This window comes from Strix uralensis, chromosome 33 (genome assembly GCF_047716275.1).
Source record: "Strix uralensis isolate ZFMK-TIS-50842 chromosome 33, bStrUra1, whole genome shotgun sequence".
In the NCBI taxonomy this organism is placed as follows: domain Eukaryota; kingdom Metazoa; phylum Chordata; class Aves; order Strigiformes; family Strigidae; genus Strix; species Strix uralensis.
In genome coordinates, this window is record NC_134004.1 from 1695868 (window position 1) to 1719532 (window position 23665).

Below are 23665 nucleotides of genomic sequence, written 5' to 3' on the forward strand. Positions count from 1 at the left end.
TTCGCCACAGAAACTGAGGTGCGGAGGGGAGCAACTTACCCAAAGCCACACTGATCTGATGTCAGCGCAGGGAGCAGGGCACAGAAATTCAGACTCCGGCTGCCTGCAGCAGCCTCTGGGAAATAATCCCCCTCCCCAGTGACCGCTCCTCCGGCCCCAGTTAGTGTCTCTAAGGGCAGGAAGATGCTCAGATGGAGACCGGGTCACCTGGACTGACCTGCTCTGAATCACCTCCCCGGGACCCAGGGAGCTGGTTTCAGAGAAGATCCGCTCCCGGAGGAGATGTGATACTTATTTGGCACTTCCACCCTGCTGGGAAAGCATTCCCAGGGGGAACAGCAAGGCTCTCTGCCTTAGCCAAACCCGTGTGGAGACTTAGGGGCAAGCAAACGTGTATTTTAGCGAAGAAGCTTTTCTCTTTCTTTCTAAAATGAGGGGAACTTGACAAGCTCAAATCAAGCCTTGGCACACCAAGCTTGTTCTCATCCGGAGGAGGAGACCAACATCTCCGCAGGGCACCTACCTTCTCCTTGTTCTGTGGCGACCGCGGGTTCGAGGCAGGGCTGTCCGGCGGGGAAGAGTCCACCTCCACCGGCTCTTCCTCCTTTATCTTGATGTCTGGGGTGGAGGGCAGAGACATGTCCAGGGCTCCGGCACTCTATAGGAAAACCAGCCACGGATTGAAAGGACAATTAGCTCATATTGTTTGTGAAACATTCGGCTGCTCCCAGAGGAAGAGCTACAGCTCTGAGCTCTTGCCAAATTATTATTATTTATTTGTACTGAAGTAGCATCTGGGAGCCCGAGGCGGAGAGCGGTGCCGCGCTGTGCCGGCCCCGTCCAAACAGAGACGGGGGCCTAGGAAAGACGGTCTCTGCCCCAGATGGCACCATTTTGTGGTTTCTCAGTAACACACACACACAATTCTTTCCATGGGTTAGTTTTGGGTTTTGGTTTTTTTTTTTCATAAAAGGGCTCTGCTAAGGAGAACAGGTAACAAAGCCAAATGCCTGCGAGTTACAGAAGGCACTCTCATTCACAGAAGAGCTGTAAAGCATTGTATAAATCAGCCTGAATTATTTTATTACCCGATTATCAAAAGCAAACAAAGAGCCATGCAAGTTATTAAATATCTATGAGCGCCCCATTAAAATAAAACCCAACCATATGCCTGAACCTGGCAACTTGCCATCACCCTGGGTTCCAGCAGTGCCACGTGCCCCATTTTAACCAGTTAATGACCTGCTGGGGATGGGAAAAGGGCAGGGTGACCACAAGGGAGGGGGACAAAACTGAGCGGCCACCTCTCCCCTCCCCAGAGTTGGAGGAAGAGAAGACCTGGGAGAAGATGGCGTACGGGAGCGCCGGAGGAGCGCGCAACGGAGCGCGACTCTGACCGCAGGATGCTGCATTCAACTGGGCTCCAGGAGACCTCGCAAATCACCCGGCCCCTCCCTCCGTCTGGGGCAGGAGAAACTCTCCCTAAATCAGTCCTGACAGCTGTTTGTCCAACCTGCTCTCCCCTCCCTCCACAATCAATCCCAGCGCTTCGCCTTCGCTCGCCCGGCTGCTGACAGTTCGTCCTAGCAGCTAACCTAAACCTCCTCCTTCGCTGCATTTTAAGTCCTCTCAAGGGAGGGAAAATTGCGGCAAGAGGGTAAAGCCGGGCATCGACGGATGTTCTCGCTGCTCTTGAGCGGGTGCGGCCCCAGCGCCTCGGCTCTGCCCTGATTTACGCAGCTCTGCGCTGATTTACGCCGGAGCTTTGCTTGCGGTAGGTGCAGGAACCATTTACCTGCCCCTCTTAAGCAGAGATGTTGCACTGGGAATCACAAAGGAGAAGGGATTAACAGGCAGGAAAGTTTCAAACCACTTAAAGTGCCTCCAGGGAAGCTCCTGCTGTGCCTATGGTTTTAATTAACGTGCTGGTGTGAGACCACCCTTGGAACTGGAGGACAAAACACAACAGCAGCAGCAACTGGGCTCGATGCGGCCAAATGTTGAAAAGCATCTCAGAAATGCAGCAGGCAGCTCTGGCCAGGCTCTGTGAGTGACAAGCCATCTGGGCCCGGGGACCTCGCCTGCGCAGAGATTTTCTAGGAGGGATAATGCTTTCCCTAAACGCCTGAAACCACCCCAAGCTTCACGCCGCCGCGTTCGCCTGGCTGCCGGCGGAAATATTTAGGCTGCAGTCATCCTAAAGCAAAAAAAAGGAAACCATGGAACAGCCTCAGGATCTGAGCTGCAGCTATGAGGTAGCACAGCCCAGGAGATGGGTGGTCTTTCGTATAAAACGACTGGCTAGACTGTGGGCTGCTCAACCATTTCTATGTGAAACCACAAACGAAACGTTACCTTCTCCCAGCGCTCGGGGTCTGGGCTGCAGAGAACAAAAGGCAGGGAATTCAGAGCATAAAATGCCACGCAGCCCCGACAAGGCCCTGCAGCATACCAATGAGAGGGATCAATTTATGCTTTAAAGAGCCCTGTTATTAGGAGAGCGGGTGAAAGACAGTTTTCAGTTTTAATTCTGAATTCCTCCGTTCCCCATCTCGGTGAAGATTTACGCGGCTGCGCTCCCGCAGTTTATTTCCGAGCAGCGCCGCTGACTGCGAGCGTATGTACATACATATATCAATTTAGTAAATGTATGTGCCAGTCTAAGAGCCCAATACGCATCTGCTGCTCCTCAGAGCCTAGGAAGGGGCGGGGGGGGGAAATGTCCTTAATTAGCTGCTATCTGACGAGATCCCGTTGTCCTTCAGACCCTTGCGCTCCTGGGGTTGGCAGGGGCAGCCTGAATCGATACGGCCGGCGTGGGAGGGAGCTCTTTGTTTGGAAAAGCCTCGCTCCTCCACGGAGCCCCTCTCTGCGTTTGCACGTACTGTGACACCGTTAAACGCTAAAGGCACAGGGCTGAGCTCCATCCCATCATCCTTACGGCTCCTGAGCCCCAAGGAGGCTCTGAGTGAATTTTTTGCTCAGATCCTGAGCACTTAGTCCTGCTCTTTTCCTGCATCTTCTTCCCAAGGTGTTTTGGGTACTGCCTTTTTTTTTTTTTTTCTTTTTTGAAGCGAAAAGCCAAAGGAATAATAAACCATTAAAATCCGCTCTCACCAGGCCTTGGATTGCAGGATAGCCAGCCAAAGTCACCCGAGTTAAAAAAATAAAGTCCCATGTAAGCCGGCATATTAAATCCGAGACCACACTTCGTTACCCTACAACATGTGCCTTTCATCAGAACAGCACCGTCCCCCCTCCAGCCCCCACAATATGCGCCCGGCTCAGTTTTACGGCAACGGTGGCCTTTGCCTCTTGCCTTTTTCTCGTCATCCTCCGCAGCTTTCTTGAACTCGTGCTCAAAGGAGCTGGCCAGTTCATTGAAGAGTCCCACTTCTTCGCAGTTCTTCAAGAACCGAGTTGGGGTCGGAGTCTGATCTGTTTGGGTTGTAACACCAAGCAGCGGTTAAAGAGAGGCTAGAGAATTCTTTTTGAACACCTCAGTCCTCTCCGGGGATTGCTAGCAAATGTGGCCTCTGTTTTGTGGAAGTCTGGATGCTTTTCTGCTAAAGCGTGTGTCGTGTTTGCAAAGCAAGTGACGATTCAGAAAGGGGAAAATAATTTCTTGTTGGTTTTGTCTTTCTGGTAAATGCTGTTTAAAAAAAAAATAAATCACTGCAGCGAAAGGCGTGCAGTGATTTCTGTGAAATTCCTGCCTTTGGGTCGTGTCCTGTCCCTCCCACCCCAGGGTTTTGCTTGTCCTCATCTGAATTGCTGCTGCAAGGAAGGAAAATAGGGGGGTTTGATCTCCCTGAAACAGCGGATCTTAAAAATATGGAGCGATGAGAGGGGAAAGGGCTGATCGGAGCAGCTGCGCCGCTGATGTGGAATAGAGCTGGGCAGAGTCGCTTCCCTCCCTGTGCCGGCTCCGTACATTAATGCGCATCCTAGGACAGACGGCTACGTGGGAGTGCTAATAATTACCACCACTGTCCAAAGCAATCCCTCTGGGGCCCGTTTTCCACCATATTAACACGTTGAGTCATGATCTCTCTGGCCATCACCCAGGCTATAAAGCAGAGAGAAATCTCCCCGCTCCCAGCGAGCCTCGTTTTTCTGCGTGACGTTAGGTCAGGAGTCCAGGTACTAGCGGGAGCCCAGCACGAGCACGTTCCACCGAAAGAATCCATCTGGCAGAAAACTACACAGATTTTTTAAGCACAAAGGGGATCCCTGGGATACTTTAGCCTGACCTCCTGCATAAAACATCGGCTGTTTGGCACGGACGCTCCCCGTTCGAGCGCAGTGGCTGTGCTCGAGCTGAAGTGTCTACGGAAACCGTCCCGTTTGATTTCAAACCAGCCAGTGGTGGAGAGTCTCCCGCAGCCTTCGGGAAGGGACTCTGGGGATTCCTTCACCTTGCTGTCACAGAATGACCCTTTATTTCCAGTCTGACTTCAAACCCGACCTATCGGTTTTGTTAATAAAGCAAAGGCCTCCTCTGAGCACACTTTGGTTCCCCCCAAATCTCTCTTCATTAAACCAAGAAACTTTTGTCAACGACAGATCTCAGCAGGAGGCTGGTTTTCCAGTGCTTTAACAGCTCTCAGGGCTCTTTTCGGACCATTCCCCGTTTAGCAATGTCCTTCCGAGCTGCACACGCCAGCCCGGGGCCCAAATCTCCAGCAGAAGTTTTCACAATGCCACAAAAGCAAAGTCGTATAACCTCTCTCGTCCTACCCCACCCCAATTCGTACCTCCAGGAATTTCAGCAGCTCTTCCACCCACAGCATCACCCCAGAAGTGCACGTTCCCATTTAAATAAGTCTCTCTGCTGCCAGCTAGAACCAGCAGAGAAAGAACAATTCTTTACGACTCTCTTTAGCTTAACCCCGGCGTTACGGCAAGAGATGTACGCTGAATCCTCCCGCTCATTACCACACGGGCTGCTGCCCTGGACTCAGCACAAAGCAAGAGGGAGGGAGAGAACAAGAAAACTCAGAGACAAAATGGTGGCTTAAAAAAAAAAGGACATTAGGAATGTAGGGCAATAACGCCCTAGATCTCCCTGCTCAAAGCCAGCATGCTTTATAGCCCTCGCAACCCCCCGGCAGCTTGATCTGCCGTCAAGATCTCAGCCAGGGAAAGCTGGTGTTAAATAGGCTGGTCTTGCACTGACCACAGCTAAATAAGTTTGGGGTTTGTTTTTTTTTTTCTTTGTGGCTTACCCTGGAGCAACCCACTGAGCATGAGCCCAGAGGAGCTGGGAGAGGGGGCTAGACCCGCCCTCGCTGCTGTCCCTTGGGCTAAAACTGAAGTGTTTCATCCCACCCCCGGTTTTCCCGTGAGAGTTTGTGCCCAGGAGGAATATATACCTCAGGGAGCAGCAAAGATGAGGGCTCTTAATGCTGCACCCCTGCGAGAGCAGGTGGGACTTCAGCTGGGGACAGGCCCATACCCCATTTCTGCTCCCCCAGCCCTGCCTGGCCAATTTACACCCCGCATTTATCAAGCAAAAGCTAACCCTGCTGCTGAGCACCCTGTTTAGAAAGGGGGTGAGCTGAAGAAAAAACATCCTTTAGGATTCTGAGGTTTCTCTCAGCCCCTGCCCCAAATTCTTCGCCATCAACTCCCATTAGCCTGATCCCATTTGAAATTAATTCTCCCTCTGGGAGCCTGTTTTGTCTCTGCAAGCCCTCCCCCGGGAGAAGCTTTTTGCCCTTCCAGCAAAGGCTGCGCCAGCTCTCTCACAACCCTACCCACAGCTACAATTAACTTGAAGGCTTTAAGAAACCAACTGAATTGCTATTTCCTACTTCAACACTGAATTTGGGCTGGAGATGAACCGGGAAAAGGGTGCCAGGCTCTTGCAGCAGACGCTTCGTTTCCCCTTATGAACTCTGAAGGCTTCAGAAAGCGTTTCCTCCTCTCCTCTTGTTCCCAGCAACAGCCTTTTCATCCAGCAGTAACACAAACCTCACGCCCTTTTGAGAAGCCTGAACGAACGGGGACTGACAAGGCAGGAGAGTATCTGTAACCGGCAATGATCTGCTGCCAGACAACAATATACAGGTTTTTGGGGTTTTTTTCCCCAATCTTATAAAGGCTGCATTGACGTGCACTGCCAGAGTGCCTCATCTGGGCTCTGCAAATGCACTCGTGGCAGTAGCCAGTGCGCTCGATGGCGTTTTAATTTATTAACTGCTAGCCTAAAAGCTCAAGAAAATTGACACCTGGGCTGAGGAGAGGAAGCCGGGTTTGTCAGATTTTGTTCATCGTCCTCAAAGCACATGCAGAAATGTGAAAGACCTTTTGTCCATAAATCTTCCAGTCTTAATAAAAAGGGTGAGAGCTAAAAAAAAAAAACCCACCAAAAAAAAAAAAAAAAAACCCCCACCAAACCCCACAAAACCTGATACTACCATAAAAAAAGAAAAAAAATAGAAACTTGGAAGCCTCTGGCTTTCCTTTCCTCCTGATTAAATGCAGATCACAAGAGCTTTTTATGGGAGGTAGAGACGTTTTTCAGTGCATCTGGTCCCTGGTATTAATCTTGCAGTCATGCTATATTAATGTGCACCATTTTCAGAGCTGGCCTGGATTGAACACCACATACCTGCTATGATGACTGAGTCGGTTCGAGCAGGGCCGAATTTCAATGTCATCTCATGCTTGTGTTTATGAACCGCCAGGTGGTCCTCGTTTGTAAACCTCTGAAATGAAACAATTTAGAAAATCGTGAATAAATGCATTTTGTGTTTTACGGGTACATCCTGCAGCAGGGTGGGGGGAGAGAGCCGCCCGGAGAGCAACTGTAACACAATCGCTGCCGAGCATTAAGCAAAACCAGAGCGGGACAGATTGTTTGAGAAGCGGTGTGTGAACACATTGCTCAAAATGAAAAAGCCATTACATGGGGCTTCTGGGAAACGGGGGACAAATATTTTTAATAATCCCTTTTTTTTTTTTTTTTTTTTTTTTTTTTAAGCAGCGGGGCCACGCGGCGGCTGCGACCGATCGAGGAAATGCAAATCCGCCCCGTTCGGTGAGATGCGGCGCTTTATTGCTGGCTAATGGAGGGATGAATCAGGCGCTACGAGGGGTCAGGCAACTTTTTTTGGACGGCGTGCGACAGCCTGGCAGTTCAGGCCGTGGCTTTATGGAGCAGGAGGGAGGCGGCTGCCCGCTGTCCCTGCCCGCGGGCTCTTTGCGACGGCGCAGCCCGAAGCACGGCCACCGACGGAACGGGGATGGCGGGCGGGGGGTGTGTGCGTTTCCCATGGCATAAAGACGCCGTCTTGAAATTCCACCTGCGGGAGACAATCGCAGGATTAAAAAAAAAAAAAAACCCACCCGGGATGGTTTTAGGGATGTGCTGGGCGGGGGGGGGGCTCACGTTCATCCTGCGAAACCCAGACAAAAGGGCATCGCCCGCTGCGGGGCTGCTGGGAACGGCTGCACCAGCTCCAAGCATGGAGATTGAGGAAAGAGGAGGAGGGGGGGAAGAGAGGCAGGGATGGGGTTAAAGCAAATAATCATAAAGACCCGAGGATGGATTGCGCCTCTCCTAATAGACTGCGACAAACCGGGAGGCTGAGGGCATTGCACGGGCCGTACTGCAGGATTTTTATGCATCCAAGAGCCACGCAGCATCAGGCTTGTTTCTAGAAAGAGCTGTTGCTGCAGCAAAGAATTTCTGCCCTTTTCCCCTTCCTTTTTTCTCTCTCTTGAAACCATCCAACAAACAAACCAACCCAAAGCCACCTGTTTCTGTGAATTAGCTCAAGCGTGACACCCCGGGCTCGCTCGTTCTTTCCGATGCTTATTTACGACTCAATTTTTTTAATCGAGCAAATCTACATTTTCCAGGCTGGGAGCCGCCGCGGCGCCTTCCCGGGAGCCGTGTGGTGGCGGGGGGGGGACATTAGCAGAGGCAAGGGACAGCACTGCCGAGACAACGGGCGCATCCGCACACGTCCCATCCATCTTCCCTTTCGGCGCAATAACAAGTGTAATATGCAAAGCGTCCTTCAAACACGCTGTATCAGAAGGTGCTTTTGCTGGTGACTCGTAACTGGGGCTCAAATTAAAAGAAATTAAGAGCTGGTGGGTCTTAACACGCTCGCAGGGAGAAAACCAAAGAGATTTTTTGCCCGCGTAACTCCGGGCACACACGCTTTCCCAGCCACCGCTCCTCGATCTGGTCCCTAACTAAACCTTAAATAAAATTTCTCAACGGTTTTGCTAAAGATACACGTGTTCTGGGTTTCTTTCCTCTCCGCAGCTTCCGAAACCCTCAGCTCTGCTCCAGCCCAAACGTGACTCATTTCCAACCGGCGTTACAAATCTCGCCGATGCCAAAACGCCACCGAACAAAGGAGAAGCGAGCGAACCGCCGCCGTTTGCCGAGGGAGACAAAATTTGCAGCATCGTTTTGCATCGCACCATAAAGTGCCCGTGGAAGGGGGGACCGGGGGGAAAGGGTGGGCACTGACACTTTGTCATGTTTCTGGCCCAAAACCACCCCGGCTTTTAACGTACTTGGCTGCCAACCCCGCTCGCCCCTTGCGACGCGGTGACGAGCCGTTAGCAGATGAAAATAGGTGGGTTACGGTAAGCCGAGAAAAATAAATCAGGTTTTTTGTGAGGACAGAGGAGCAGCCGGTTTCGGATGAATATTTAGCAGGCAGGCGGCCGCTGCTCCAGCGGCGACTCGAAAACATGCAGAGACAAGGAAAAAAAGGAAAAGGAAGAAAATTCCCAATTCTCCAACTCAAGTTTGTACTAAAGAAATGGGGAGATTTTTAGGTCAATGAGGGAAGCAGCAAGAGGAAGAGGTAGGGAATGGGGTCACATTTCTCTGCCCCCATGCTCTCCCCGCCAGCCCCGGCTCCGTGAGGGGCACGTTTCAGCCCAGCCTCGGTATCACTGAATTTATTTTAATCTTTCATTTTGCTCCATCGCAGGATTTTTTTTTACACTTTTTTTTTTTTTTTTTCTAGGGCACTTTTCCTGCTTTCGGTGTGCGTTACAGCTCTATTTAACATCTTTATGTGGTCTCACTAGCTTGGGAGCTCTCTCTTTCTCTGCACAGAAATGCTCACAGACACAATATATCTTTCTACATACATTTCCAAACGCCGAAACCTAGAGGCTGAGTCTGGCACTTCAGTTCTAAATCATGTCATTTTACACAGAGAAGAAAAGCAGGGGGGGAGAAAGGGGGAAGAGTAGGGGAAAAAAAAAAATGGAATGAGTTAAAGCCACAGCACTGGCTTTAATATTTAATCTCCTTCCATCAGCAGCTGACATATAGCAGTGTTATTTCAGCCTGCTATTTTGCGGGTGTCTGAATTAAAAAGAAGATGTAGACTGTAAACTCTTTGGGGCGAGGGACAGGCGCTGGGATAACGCTGCTGCCTCCGCGCTGCGAATCGGCCCCGAAAGCGGCGGCGACCCTTCACGCTGCGACGGCGAAGGGCTGCGGAAAATAAAGAGTTTAAACAGCACACGCAGCCCCGATTTCTGCTTTTCTCTCCTCCCACGATGGCCCTACGGCTGCCTTGGGGGCAAGAGGACGGAGCACACGGATGGCATTTGGGGTTTGGGTAAACACGGGGCTGGGTTTATTTACCCCAGAGACTGTAACAGCTTTTTGGAGAAAACAGATTTGAGGCAGACTAAGGCTGGCCAGTCTGCATTCTTTACTCAACAGGCTGTGACAGCTCGATGAATAAATGTGCTCATTTAAAAATCTTTATTTAATAGGACACAATACTTCCAGCTGGACCAACGCGCCATCTCCATTAAAGCAAGAGCCAGAGAATAAATGCAGTAGGCTGAAGCCCGGATCTTTAGTCAGAAGGAGATTTTTCCATCGGTTTAATATGCACGACATGAGAAACAAGGGGTTGCTCAGGGTTTTTCCTTGCTTTTGTAAAGCCTACAACCGCGTTCGACGCCAAAGGAGGGTCAGGCGAGCGCCGAGCCCACCGCATCCAACCCTCCGGCCGTGCAGGAGCCCGGGCGCTCGCCGGCTCTCCCGGCAGCTCCGGCGCACAAGCTGCACAGCTATTTTTTAACCTTGACAGTAATTTTCAGCGAACATAAACACCGGCTGCGCACCGAGCCAGCCGCCTAGCCAAAATTCAGTTTTAATATAGACCGGGTGTAGGCTGCACCAGCACAAACTGTTCCACGGGCGCACGCTTGTGAAAAAGGAGACTTTACCTTGCCGAAAGCACAAGCTCTGGTACGGTCTCACCAGACCTGAAAGGGGTGAGGAGCCAAACCTGCCTCCATGCAGCTCATCACACGGCTGAATTAACAAGCTGTCATTAATACGGAGGAGCTGAAACGCTGCTCCAACCTTAACTCCAGCACTGTGGTGTGTTATTCTGCCCACGGACATCACGGTACTGCCGTGACACGGTTGAAACACCTGGATACCAGGGGAAACAAAAGAAAACGGCACGTGTCTTACAACTGCAGTGCTGGAGGGAAATGACTGCACTAAGCGCTCCAGCGTGGATAAGCTGAGCTCAAAGTCACTGACTTTAAAAGAAGCCACAACAGGTTTTGTTTCCGAAGTCGGGCGGGTCGCTGGGATGCCCCACAGCGAGCGATCGCCGTGCGATCAGCCCGGGGTGAGGGAGCTGGGGGGGGTGTCCTGGGGGCTGCCTTGCTCTTCTGGCACCGACCTCCTTCATGGGGGAACCTTCATGAACACCCACGGGAGCCAGGAGAGAGCAAGGCCAAGGGCACGGGGAGAGGCTGGACCTCCTGCATGCACCCCAGCCCACCCAGCGCCCGACGCAGCACATCCTCCCCGCGCTTCCCGGCTGCGGCAGACCCGCTGCCTACGCCCCACCCATACATCTCGCCGTGACAGGGCTCAGATGGATTTCTAGCCGCGTGGCAGGCGGGATAGATATTCCCCGTTCACTTGGCACAACTGCAGAGGTAACTAATGCGGGGTCACGGGTGCCCCCGAGGGCTGGGTGCCCAAAGGTTAGCTGTTACAGCTGTGAGTGATGTGACCCCCCAGTTCTCGTGCAGATCTGGGCTCCATCTCACCCATTTCCCATCTGAGCAATGACAACGATAATTCCCTCCCTTGCAGAGAGGCTGTAAGGATTAATTCGCTAATGTGCATAAAGTGCCCCGATGCTGGAGTGATTCATAGATTTTAAAGGCCGGGGGGACCATTACAATTATCTGCCCGGGACCACGTGAATCCCCAGATGGGCCCATTTCCATAGGAAAGGAGGTGTCACGAGACGCCGAGGAGATAACGCCGCAAAGACTTGTTGGTTTGAAAGAATGCAACAATAGTACGGCCAAGTCGTCTGGTTTTTACACTTACGAGAGACGACACGCAAAGATTTCAGACCCGTTTCCTCTCGGAGGTTCCCCAAAAGGCAGCGCTGAGCGGGCCAGGTTTCAGAAGAGCTCGGAGCCCAGTTGCTCCCACTGAAAAGCTTGTGGCTGTGTTTTTTGAAAGGAGCCAAGGCACCGAGTCTGTGCAGCTCGAAGGTGGCCGCAGCAGCTCCGGTTACCGAGCGCTCCTGGAAAGCTGGTTTCAGTGGCAGCATCCTTCCGCTAGAGGAGGGAAGAGACAGCACCTCCGCCAGCCTGAGCGAGGATAAATGAGAAGAAGAGTGAAGGTTTATGAGTGATCAGCTCAAGAACAAAAAAAAAAAAACCCACAAAAAAACCCCAACAAGCAGCTCGTGTATCGCACGTATAGGTATTCAAAGAGCGCTCTGCCACTCCTCGCTCGAGCACAAAGACCTTCTGCAGGAGGGGGAGAGGCTGCAGGGGGGGGCTGCGAGCGCAGCGCAGGCTTTATAGCGAGAACGCCCCTGAGCCAAGGTCATCCCACCCCAGCCCGCGCAGGGGAGAAACGAAAACCCAAAAGAGGGGCGAGGGGTGATCCCCACGGCCGCATCAGCCGGGGGCCGTCAGCGCAGCGGCCGCTCCAGGGCTTGGCTTTGTCGCTGCCGCAGCGGGGCCGCGCTGCAGCAGGATGTTGGTCTGTAAAACGTTCGGGCATGATGTGCCCGGTGCCCTCCCCGAGTCACAGGCAGCAGAAAAAGCTTATTTCTGCTCACTCAGGTCCTGTGAAAATCAGAAAGGCTGCAGCCCGCTCAGTCACCTTGGGAAGGAGCGGGCTTGGATGCATTTTGTGCAATGCCCCCCTGCAGCTCCACCCCCCCCCCCCCACTAAAACTGCATTGAGATTAAACCTTGAAATGTTAGTTTTGGCTCAGGCAACCCCAGAGACCCATGTGGCTGTGCCTTTTACTTTAAAAATCTGCTTACATCCTGCCCTGTGATTAATTCACGTTCCTTCCCTTGTTTTTTTTTTAAAAAAAAAAAAGAGAATAAGAATAATAATCAGAAACTTCAGCCTGTTCACAGGCAGCGTTGGGTGCTGGTGTTAGGAAGCCACGTCCAAACAGCCAAAAACCCCTTTAACAAACACTTTGTTTGGGATGAACATTGTGCAAACCGCAAAAATTTGGCTTTTTTTCTTTTTTTCCTTAGAGAGAACCATCTGCTTTCCGATTTTGTTTTTCTGAGGGATCGTGTGTTTTGTTTTGAAGCTAGTTATCACAGACCGGCGCTGCGCAGCAGCCTCTTCTCCGTGTCACAGAACCTGCCCTCCACACGCAGACAGCTCCACGTCGGGCTTCTCCCATCTCCAGCGAGCCGTGGGAGAGCAGCAGCAAGGTTAAGATGCCAAAACATGACCCAGGATGCTTCGCTTTCCCTGAGATCAGCACCCGGGAGGTGACAGACGAGCTACTTTTTTTATAAGGCAGCAACGAGCAGGCCAGAGGGAGCGGATTTTTACGGGCGGTTCAGTATTGGGCTCCTACCAAATCCCTGGCGATTAGTGCCCAGACACTCAGGTTGCTCCACAAACTTCCCTGCAATTTAAACAAAGAGTTAAGCAGGTTCTGGAGCCTGTCCCATCCCGTTCTGTTCCTCCTTGGCCAGAAGGGCAGAGCATTTAACTGGGAGTAGGTAAATAATTTAATTTACATTTCTATAGCTTCACTTATCCCAAAGGGCTTCTCATACACATGCCCCTCCGCTGAAATGCAGGTGTTTCAGCAGGGGGGAAGGCAGCAACCATCTGGCCTACAGCACACCATGTAGCGGTGAGGAGGGAAGCATCGGCCAAGGACATACGGGGCAAACTCTTTAATAAACTCTGTATTCAACTTTACGTGGGTTTTTAAATTTTAATAAAGTCTCATATGGTAGACACAGCCTCTCCTTCATCTCCGGCGCACCTGAGCTGAGCATCAGCACGTCTGGGTGCAGAAAAAAAACCAACCACCAAGTCTCTGGAGTGGGTCAGCTTGGCCAGGAAGGCACCTACCCCAGCGGGATTTCACCTGGGTCGGACACCGGGCGCTTCAGCTCCCAAACCCCCTCCAGCTACTGAGAAATTTCTCTGCAGCACACCAAAGGACCACGAAGCAACCTTCTCTCCTTTTTAGAAAGGGGCATATGTAGAAAAATAGCAGATGGTTGAGGTGGTGGGAGGAAAACAACCCCCTGTTTTACCCGAAGTCCCGCAGATGAGGAGCCCTCGGTGCCTCGTAGGCACGGCTCCTCCGGGACGGCCGCTGCCATTACAGCCCAAACCCCGCGACGCAAACCTAAGCTGGGAAGATCAGGCTCCTAAACCTCCGACGGGTCTACGCTACGGGACAGCGGGCAGGATTTCCTAAGACACCGATACCCTCCTCCTCTGCTGGAGTGATGCTGGAGGGGGACGGACACCTCGAGGTGTCAGTCGGCTGCTCCCGAGCTCTCTGTCCGCCGGCATCGGCGGCTCCATCCCGATCTGCGTGGCCAGACGCAGAGGAGCGTCGCGGGGACCTGCCCGCAGCCGCACAAAGCCCGCAGCGTTTGGCTTCAAACCTGGCGATGCAATAATTATTTACTTCCACACGGTGGAGCATTTTTAGCCTGGTTTCGATAAAAGTGAAGGTTATTAAAATACATGTATTAATTACCGCTGCCACATAACTTAAGAGGAGAGGCACAGCGGTAATTAACGGAGGTGAGCGAGGGGGTGGAGTTGTGGAGCGTCAGCGACTCCACAGCTTGTGCCTATGGATCCACGCCTGCCCCATGGGAACCCCCAGATAGCTCCAGTGTGGATGTGAATCATTATTACGTCCCCGGCTCGAATCCCAGCAGCACCACAGGTTTTCAGTGTGACCTTGGGCAAGCCATCAATTCTTCCCCTACCTACCAGACAGAGCAAATAAAAAGGGAAAAGGCACCATACTTCACGAGGGCGTTAGGAGAGGAAGCCGACCGCGCATGCAAGTACCGGGAGCCATGTGAGAAGCACTGCAGAAAAAAAAAAAAAAAAAAATATTAACAAAGGCAATTACAGCTGTGTTTCCCTAATCGTATTTCAAGCGCAGGCGCTGGGTGATTCATTAGGAGCTCAGCATCTCTTCCCGTCACAAGAGCTGGGGAATAGAGACCAAGGAAAACGGGCAGAGGCACGGCGGAGGGCAGGGAGCTCGGGCTAAGTGAAATTCCTGCCCTGCCCTACCGCAGAGAGCTGCTCGGGTTGAGCAGTTTAGGAAGTTAATGTGGCATTGCGGGAGGAAAAGGGTGAATTATGCAGCCGTGCTGTTGTGTTATTCGTGGGGCCCTGCCCTCGTGCAATGCAGAGGAAGAATTGTGGCGCTGGTGGCAGAGAAGAAAGGGTAAAAAAAAAGAGGGGGGGGAAAAAAAAATCCCCCCCAAAGACTTCAGATCTACCACAGAAACCCAATCTGGGCTCCTGCCTTCCCCTGCAAGCCTCTGCTGTTTACCAAATGAGTCACCCTTCCTGCCTTGAACGCTCGACAGCTCCTGAATGAATAATCTGGGAGCAAAGACTCTTTCTCGGCAAACAAACAGCATCGGCAGCAAGCCCCGCGCAACGCATGCATGTGAGAGATAATTTACAGAGTGAAAAGAAAAGAATAACAGGAAACTCCTTCTCTGCATACCCCGAGAAACAAGAATGTATGTGTAGAAATAATTAAATCCGAACTGGAGTCGATTAATTTGTCTACAGGGCTGAGGATTTGTGCTTTGGGAGGCTGCACAGGGATCTTAAAAAGTCTCTGGATGGTGGCCAAGGCTGTCAGTGCCGCCCGGGCGAGGAGAGGCTTTGGCAGCAGGTGCCGGAGCACATGCAGCTCCGGCAGCGCCGTGGTAAAAGCCGCTCTGGCTTCCCTGCTCCCTGCCAAATCCCACATCGCAGCCCAGCGCTCGGCCGCGGTGGGAACGCAGCCCTTAAGCCGGGGTGACAACGGGGAGTCGTGCGGCCCCCATGCCCAGGGGGGACGTGGCGATGCTCCCCCGGCAAGGCAGCGCTATCGGCGCCGGCGAGGCGAGCTTCGAAATGTAGGTAAAGGGAAACCGAGGGGTTTGAGCCAGCAGAACTGAGCCAAAACCTGGACTCGGATGTCTCGCTTGGCCCTGAGATACCCAACGCGGTCGTGTCTGAGCAGGGGTCTGCGGTTGGGTCCTCGAGCAGCGGGACAGCGCTGCAGGGAGCTGCCGTGCCCGCGTGCGGGACGGTGCCACCTCCCTCTCCGTACTTACCCGGGGAAGAGTGTAAAGAAAAAGCTGTGCTGGGCAAGCAGGACTCCAGCAGCGGGGCTCTGCTCCCAACAGCCGGTCCCTCAACTCCAATCCAACCCCCTCACAGTCATTTCCAAAGCAAATTCTCAAGGGCCGAGGGAGCGGAGGTTAAATTTGGTCTCATCCGAGAGGTTTGGTGGTTGTCCTCTCGGAAGATGCCTCGCACCAGGCTAACACGATCTTCTCCGCTGCACTATTGTTTCAGGGCTACGAGAAAGCTGATCTTAAAAAAAAAGTTAGCTCCAATGGAAAAAAGAGCTCATTGTGCCAGTACGCTGCAGCTTGAAAAAGTCGACGTGACTCAGCCTTGACCTTTGAACAACACTACAATTAGAAAAAGGATGCCATGGTCCCCATTCAGTTTTTTAATGCACTGGAAGGTTGATTTCCTTCAATTCATTTGCGATATTGGGTATGCGCCCACCCATTCATGGTGTGCGAGCCTTTCCTCACAGGCTTTATTGCCTGAAAAAAGGGGTGTTTTTTGTGGACCTGGGCTAGGACCTCTCCTGGGGAAGCTCCAACAGCAACAGTCTGGAGAGGGCATCGTGTTAAACGAAGACAGAATTCAAGTGGCGTAGAGCCTTGGGGGTTTTTCCCCTTTAATTTGTTAGTTAGAGGGAACAAGCTATAAGGAAGTGGAGACCCATAACCAGAGGTGCGTGGGCACAACTTAAATACGCTCACACAGTCTAAAACCAGGGAATGTTAATTATTGAGGGTGGTAGGTGGGGTATCATCAAGCGGAGAGGGAAAAAACACCGGAGGCAAATTGAGATTTATGGGTGCTTGGTCACCTCGAGAAGCGACTGGGGCATTTTGGAAATGAGCCGTAGAAATAAGAGGGGTCTGGGCCCCCTTTGCCCGTACCGAGAGGTACGAGCGCTCTGCAGAAGCTCGGTGACGATGGCTTCGGCCAGCCCCGATTTCCACCGGTGTCCCCGTGCAAAACGTGAAACGAGAGAGCGAGGAATTCACCAAACCCCTGCAGCGACTCCCGCCAGGCCAGAGCCGGGCCTGCCCTCGCAGCCCTTCTCATCCAGCCGCATTTATGGAGCTCCCAGTTCTTATTTCCCCCCCACGACTGGCTCATCCTGGAGCTCCCTCCACCTTCTTTATTTCAAGGAGCCCTTAAAACAGTTTTCCAACAACAATCTCATCAATGCCGCGTCTGAAAACACCTCCTTTGTGCCTCTCCACACCTTTCTCCAGAGATTTGGGCCAGCCTGCAGAGCCCCTTCACTCTATTTTTCCACCCCTGCTTTCCAGACACGGATGCAAAACTAAGTCCTGCGTTACATAAAGGACCACGATTGCCCATGATAAGTTGTCAGATGTCAGCGCACCGCAGTAATTAAGCTTTTAAAAGGAGATAGGCAGCAGCAGAAAAAAAAAAAAAAAATTCCGGGCGTTTGACTATTTTTGCCTCTTGGAAGAGCCACCTGTTTTATCGTAACAGGTAGATTTATGGGCATATTAACGCGGCGCTGCTGCTCCCACCCTGATGAGGTTCTCAGTGACCCTCTTCTCTCTCGAGATTTATGACTTCTCAGAGCAGCCTATTGCGGAGGGGTCTAACTCCAAGCTCTTTGCCTGACTCCATCCTGCACCCGGAGTGCCGGGAGATCTCCCGCACCGAAAATCTCGATCCTTTTTTAACCCCAAATCATCGGCGATCGTTACGCAACTGCGCCGTCTTTCAAAAGGTGCCAAGTTTTCCCCAGCAAGTCAGGTCAGGTTTACGGGGAAACAAGTCTCCTTGCTCTTCTCACGAGCGTTTCCAAACGCCTGCCATTACAGGAGCTCGCGCCGGGGAGGTTTCAGCTGTCTCCACAACGGGATTACGTTCGAGGAGCGCATTAACGCGCCCCCAGCTCGCCGGCGCTGCTCTGTGTACTTAGTGACCCGACGAAATCCCCAGCAAAAGCCTTTCTGAGTCTGAAGCGGACTCCCCGGCTGCGATTTGCACCAGCCCAGGGCTCTCGCTCGCTTCTAATTGCCTCCTTAGCCTCTCCTGGCTAATGGTAAACCCTTTTAACATCACTTTCCACCTGCAGCCCTTAATAAAAATTAAGTGGATAAACTCTTAAGTGCAAGAAAAATCAGACGAGATAGAGCCAAGCATAACGCAAGCAGCTTTCCCATAAGCTTTTCCCCACGTTGGTTGATCTACAGCCCTCCTCCCCAGCCCCGTCTGCGCTCCCGGCCTCGCAAGCAGAGATTACCCCCACCGAGGTGCCAACTGGGTGATGATTCAGCGATGTAGAAATATACAGCTGAGGTCACCAAAATCGCTTTACTCGCATCCTTAGGGTCTTAACAATTTTTCCGCCTACGTTATGGGCTGCAGATAATAAAATTTCACATGCAGTCAAAGCAAAATGCATTTAAATTTTCTTCTAAAGCTTACAAATGTTTGAGGTTTATAGCAAACATCACACAAGCCTCTTAAAAGGGAGACAAGCTAACACAGCAATCACAAACTGTTTTTAATTCCCCAAACGTGTGCAGGAAACACCTCCCCCAGCCACAGAAACAAAAGCTTGGATTAATACCCCAGCGAGTAGGTGAATGAGCAGATTTTACAAGTGCAGGAGCCAGAATTAAGATGTCGGCAGCGATGCTGTACAGTGAAGAGCTCGCACCCTGTATCTTCAGCGCTGCAAATAGCTGGTAACACATCGCCCAGTGGCTTTGCAGGTGTCTGGGGTGGCGGAAGCAGTGGGGAAGGCAGGAGCCTCGCAACAACAAAGCAAAGCAAAGAGCCAGCAACGTACACCCAAGCAAGCCATCAGTGGAATGATCTGCTCCTTACTTTTAAGTCTAGCTTGGATTGCTTAAAATCCGGTCCTTTGAATATTTATTCCTATAAACGAGCTTTTTTGAGACTGAACCACTCGTCTCCCTGTCTGAAGCCCACGTTAAGGGGGTTTAAGCAGATAAACATGACAGGTGATGCTTTGAATTCCTGTCAATTATTCTAGTGACCATAAAACCCTCCCTGTCTATCCCCCAAAATAAACCCCGCTTCTCTGCCTAAAAGCAGCGACTGACACAGCTACACAAGACACATTTAGCGTTTATAAATAACCCGAAGAAGTTAAGAACCCAAAAATCTTTAACTGCCCCAAAGACAGACTGATCAACATTTTGCGAGAACTTCATTTTATGAAATGGTTTAATTTAGCAGGCTTTACTGCTGAGATTAATTTATAGCTTGTTTTGCACTGCTGCAAAACTCTCCCACCCCATCCCTTATACACACACAATTCTTTATTGTCTAGATGTTTACTCTCAGGGGGAATTTTAGGACTTTAATGTTTTTATTGTTTTAATCCGGCATATAAAAAAATTATTTGAGCAAAACAGCTGGTACAAGTGCTTGGAAAGTGGTGGTGCAGTTTCTCAGCTTGCATCATTAAGCAGGTGTTAAATAAACACGATGCCACGCTCCTCCCGAGATTTACCACGGCAGGAGATTTGCAGGGGATCTTTTCAGCAACCGCGGGGATGTTACGGAGCCGACAGCTCAGCCCCTCCTGCACCGACCTTGGCTTTTTCTGCCAACGCCCCCAGGACCCTCTTCAGCCTAAATTCCTCCAGACAGAACCACTAACCCAGGGAAGGGGTGAACCGTGGCAAAGAAAAAAAAAAATCCCTGCTGGCTACCTCCTGTACACAAAGGGGACTTCTGCAGATCGGCCACGTGCCCACAGAGAAGCAAAAACCCAAAAGGTACTTTTTTTTTTTTTTTTCCTTGCCGACACGCACACGCCAGTCCTTTGTGCGGCTGCGGCGTCGCAAGCCCCCAGCGGCAGGATAACGCAGTGTTTGCCCAGCAAATCCATCAGTCCTTTACAAATCTCACGTTTCCTCCCACGTCAAAAGAGCTACTAGAAATAAATGTATTTATTGGGAGCTTTTACACCTCAGCCCAAGAACCGACTCTTTCAGGAAGGTTCTCATGCAAAGCAGCAACCACCGAGGGGAGAGAAATGTTACCCAAAAAGCCCCTAAAGCTTAAAAAAAGCATGACTAGAAATCCCTTCTATGAATAGCTCTGCTCTCATTCTCAGATCTCACATGAAATCTCTAGAAAGGACATGAGATGTTACAGCTGGAAGGGGTTTTTTTCCCCCCCTTGCTCTCCAGCAATGAGATGCTGGGGGGTTTTCTCCCCGCCAAGTGCGTAAGGACACGGCCTCTCCCGTTTGCCCGTGCCCCGGCATCGCCGCCGCGGCCGAGGAAAGCCGCATCGATCGCCCGACGACGCGCTGCTCTGCGCCAGCAGCCGCGCAGACCCGGCTGCCGCAGAGGGGCGGAGCGGGCTCCGCCATCCAACAATGCCCGGCGAGCATCCTTGGGAGGAAAAAGAGAGGATTTTAGCTGCCTTTCCAATTACCGAGAGCCGTCTCTAGCTGCCTCCTCGTGTCACTGCAAAGCTCAGTCGTCTCCTTCTGGGGTCAGAGAACTGAGCGAGGGAAGCGGGCTGACAAAGAAAAAATCCCCCAGTTATTTAGATATTGAAATAAAACCAGGTCACAGGCTTGTTGGTTACTCATAACCCCATGCAGGGTCTAAGGAGCCGCAGGAAAACACACCTGTCTTCCTCCTTGTGACCCAAAGCGCCTCCTCAGCATCATTTTTGCTGGGGATGGAGGTGGAAGCCCCAGGTGGAGTCCCCCCTACTTATTTTTTTAAGCAACAGCTTGGCTGGATTTTATGCAAGAAGTTTACAGAAAATCCTGCAAACTCACGCACCTTTTTGAAAATTAAATGCATCCGTGATGGCGTGATAACAAGGTCTTTGTCAAAGCTACATGCTGCATCTGCACTTGAGGGATAAGGTAATCTGTTCACGCAGTAATGTACAAAGCACTCGGTTTTCTCACAGATTAGCAGACAGGCTTTGAACAACAACAATAAAAAAAAAAACCCACCACAAAACCAAACATCCTTGTCTTCCTTAACATAAGGAAATATTTTACTGGCCAAGAAAAAACTCAAGAGCTCAAAAGAGGCAGGAAAAATTCAATCCTGAGCGTCAGGCAGGCTCTGGTCGTACCTTGAGCTCTCTCTCTCATTTCCTAACCAACCCTCCTCCCTCTAAACCCTCCAAACCCTATTTCTCATTTGCTTTACGAGGGGCAGCGGCTGCCACATAGCACGGATGAAAAACAGGTTTTGCAGTTCTTGAGATAAGATCACATGAGGTTAAACTCACAAGCCACGGTCAACATGGCAACACTTGCAGGTTCGCTTCGGCTGCAAGAGCATGCAGCCACCGGCAGCTTTCTGCTCCTATTAAGCTCAAGACCACAAGCAAGCTTTTAGATCAGTCTAATTTCAAGTTAATAAAAGAGCCTGGCTCAATTTATGGCTTCATGCTAGCAGCACACGCCGTTTGCATTTTTGATATAGAGCAAGAGCTTTAGGTGAGGACTGGGCTGAGATTAGTTCGTTCAAAGCAGAAACTCCACGGTTGTGAAACCCCCTTAAATCAAAAAGAGAAGAAACCATTCCCTGCAAGTACCCAGCCATGGTCCTTTGGGGGGATTTCTGCAGCCCTGATCACCCTCCCGAGAAAGGGGACACCCTCCCTCCTCGTTCTGCCCCACGGGAGAAGGTGGAAACCATCCCATCATCGGGGAACAACAAGGCTATGGCTCAGTAAAATAAAAACACAAACCAGAAATTTAAATCATTAGAAACCTGGCAGTGGCTGAGAAACTCCCGAGCCGGTTCGATGGGCTTCGCTGGCCCGCCCGAGCACGCAGAGCACGTGAGACGCGCGCGGGGGGCTCTCGCGTGCTCTGCGGGGCGAGAACGGCAACGTCCTCTTGGAAAGAACAAGCCCCGAGCGAAGCGCACACACCTCGGGGGTAGCCCTGCCAACCCGGCATCCCCCGGCACCGGGCAGAGGCCGCTTCTCAAGCGGGGGATGCTCTCCTACATCGACATCCAGAGTAACCACTGCTGCTGATTTTCCTCCCTGCTGCCCTCAAGTACGCGGCACCAAACAGCCCCAGTACAGGGGCCCTGGTAGCCAGGCTGCGTTCATCTTCTTATAAATATATATGTAGATCTACATATGCCTATTTATATAGACCATCTCCTGGTGCGCGCGCTCTCTCTCGATATATATTTATAGTTGCTGAGTCTGCAAGTCACCCATGGAAAAGCAGATGGCTTAACAGTCCAGCCTGCCATGAAAACAAGGCTCGATGCCCCGCAGCGCTACTCGGCGCCCTTCCTCCGAAACGAGGAAGGTTAAACTAAGTTTTAAGCAGCTCTGAAGAAAACGGTGCCGCCGCCTCCGAGCTCTCAGCCCCCGTCTCGCTGGCAGGAGGGGCTCCCCTCGCACGGGAGACCAGCGCCGCACCGTCCCCAGCGCCGCGGCTCGGCGGTAGGTGCGTTTCTGATGTGATTTGTGACCGGTTGAAGAATCCTTTGGGACAAGAGGTGCTCCAAAAGGGCAATTAGATCCATTACTGGCTATTCTATTGCCACATGAAATAGGTTTACTAGTTGTGTGCCGCCTCATATACTCCATTTTTACGCCAAAATGAACAAGTATGCTAATGAGGCGATTGAAGAGCGTGCCTGATACGGCAGCAGCGGCCGGCGAGCCGACGCTTTGCAGCACGGCTCATCCTCCGACAGCGTTTTCTTTGACAGGACCTGCATTAAAGCTGGCTTCTGCATATTTTAAGACGTTATTAGGTATTCCGCAGCCTCGGCACAGCACCTCTAAGACGATAGAGGAGAAAACCATGCAGCTATTCCTTCAAATCCAGAGGTGCTATTTCTTCATTTTAATTGCTGCAGCAGCCAATATGGCGAAGAAATCCTAACGAGGGCTTGTTCTAGAACAGGCATTCACCGGAACAGAAATGTAAAAGCTATTGCCAAACCTCACTGCATCTCCAGAGCAAGAAGCAAAGTCACAGCCCAAATGTTTCTGAGAAAATCTGAACCAGAAAGGAACTAACAAGAGTTGAAGTTACTTATCTCTGTGTACACGTTAAACCAATTTGTGTTAGGAAGCAATTACTTCACACAGAAAAACCCACAGATACGTTTCATCAACCAGATCTGGGAGGTTTCTAGTGAAATATGTAGCAGAGCATTATCAAGAATCACCACTGTGGCTTCCAGAGACCTTTTGCCAGTCAAGTTCTAGCACTGCACAGGCAGTACACACAGGAGGAGGTCACTGCGACAGCCTAAAATATGTATAATAACAGTTTCGGGATAAATTTTGCTTCAATGCCTGCCCTTTAACACAGCCCACCCCCCCCCAGAACGGCCTTAGAGGTGGATGTCCCAGCTTGTGGCTGACCCTTCGTAGGAGGGACAAGCTGCTCTTGCACACCCAGCCCTTGACAAGTGGCTGCAGAAGGAAGAGCAACTCCCGTGGCTCCCAGGAGGAAGGAGATGGAGGGCAAGCAGCCTGTGCACGCACAAGATTCACCTACAGATATTCCCAATTTCCAGGTTACGTTGCTTTCTAGTGTTGTCTTCTGATGAAGACTTTTTTTTTTTTTTTAAAAGAAACCTATAGAAAACCTATCACCCCAACAGATTAAGGTGAGGATCTCACGGGTAGCATCCTGCTATCAGCATCCCTGATCGCAATGAGAAGGCATTTGGCAGCAGGGTTAAAGCCAGGGAGGTTATTCACCGGCAAAAGGACAGCAGAGAGCAAGAAAACCAGCAGGAAAAGGGAGAGGACGCCATGCAGCAACTGTTACTCTCCCACTGCTAGTTCCACTTTCAAGCCGGCCATATGCCAGGAGAGGAACCGGGTGTTGCAACAATCCCTGCATCTGTGGCACTGCAGCAACCACCCGGGGGGTTATTTTTAAACGGCAGCACTTCACGTGGGGAAGGGGGGGGGGGGGGGAAGAAAGGCAGCGAAATAGAGGAATTAGTCCAAGAAAGGGAGCAGGGATGAAAACCAAGCCCCACGCTGGAGGGGGGGTGCGCC

The 23665-nt window shown here is 51.4% G+C and overlaps 1 protein-coding gene across 7 annotated transcripts in view; it reads right to left on the reverse strand.

Moving 5' to 3' along the window:
* The window catches only part of LOC141936558 (cyclic AMP-dependent transcription factor ATF-7), a 66673-nt gene that overhangs the window by 12640 nt on the left and 30368 nt on the right, over window positions 1-23665 (reverse strand). For 5 of the 7 annotated variants that reach the window (XM_074853618.1, XM_074853617.1, XM_074853619.1 and 2 more), the window contains 3 exons: window positions 6617-6713; window positions 3320-3438; window positions 524-658 (listed from right to left, as the gene is read on the reverse strand). In XM_074853618.1, coding sequence (XP_074709719.1) covers window positions 524-658; window positions 3320-3438; window positions 6617-6713 — 351 coding nt within the window. Of the gene's footprint in view, window positions 1-523; window positions 659-3319; window positions 3439-6616; window positions 6714-11365; window positions 11448-14314; window positions 14380-23665 lie in introns of those variants that run through there. The other 2 variants (XM_074853620.1, XM_074853621.1) reach the window with 2 other exon arrangements.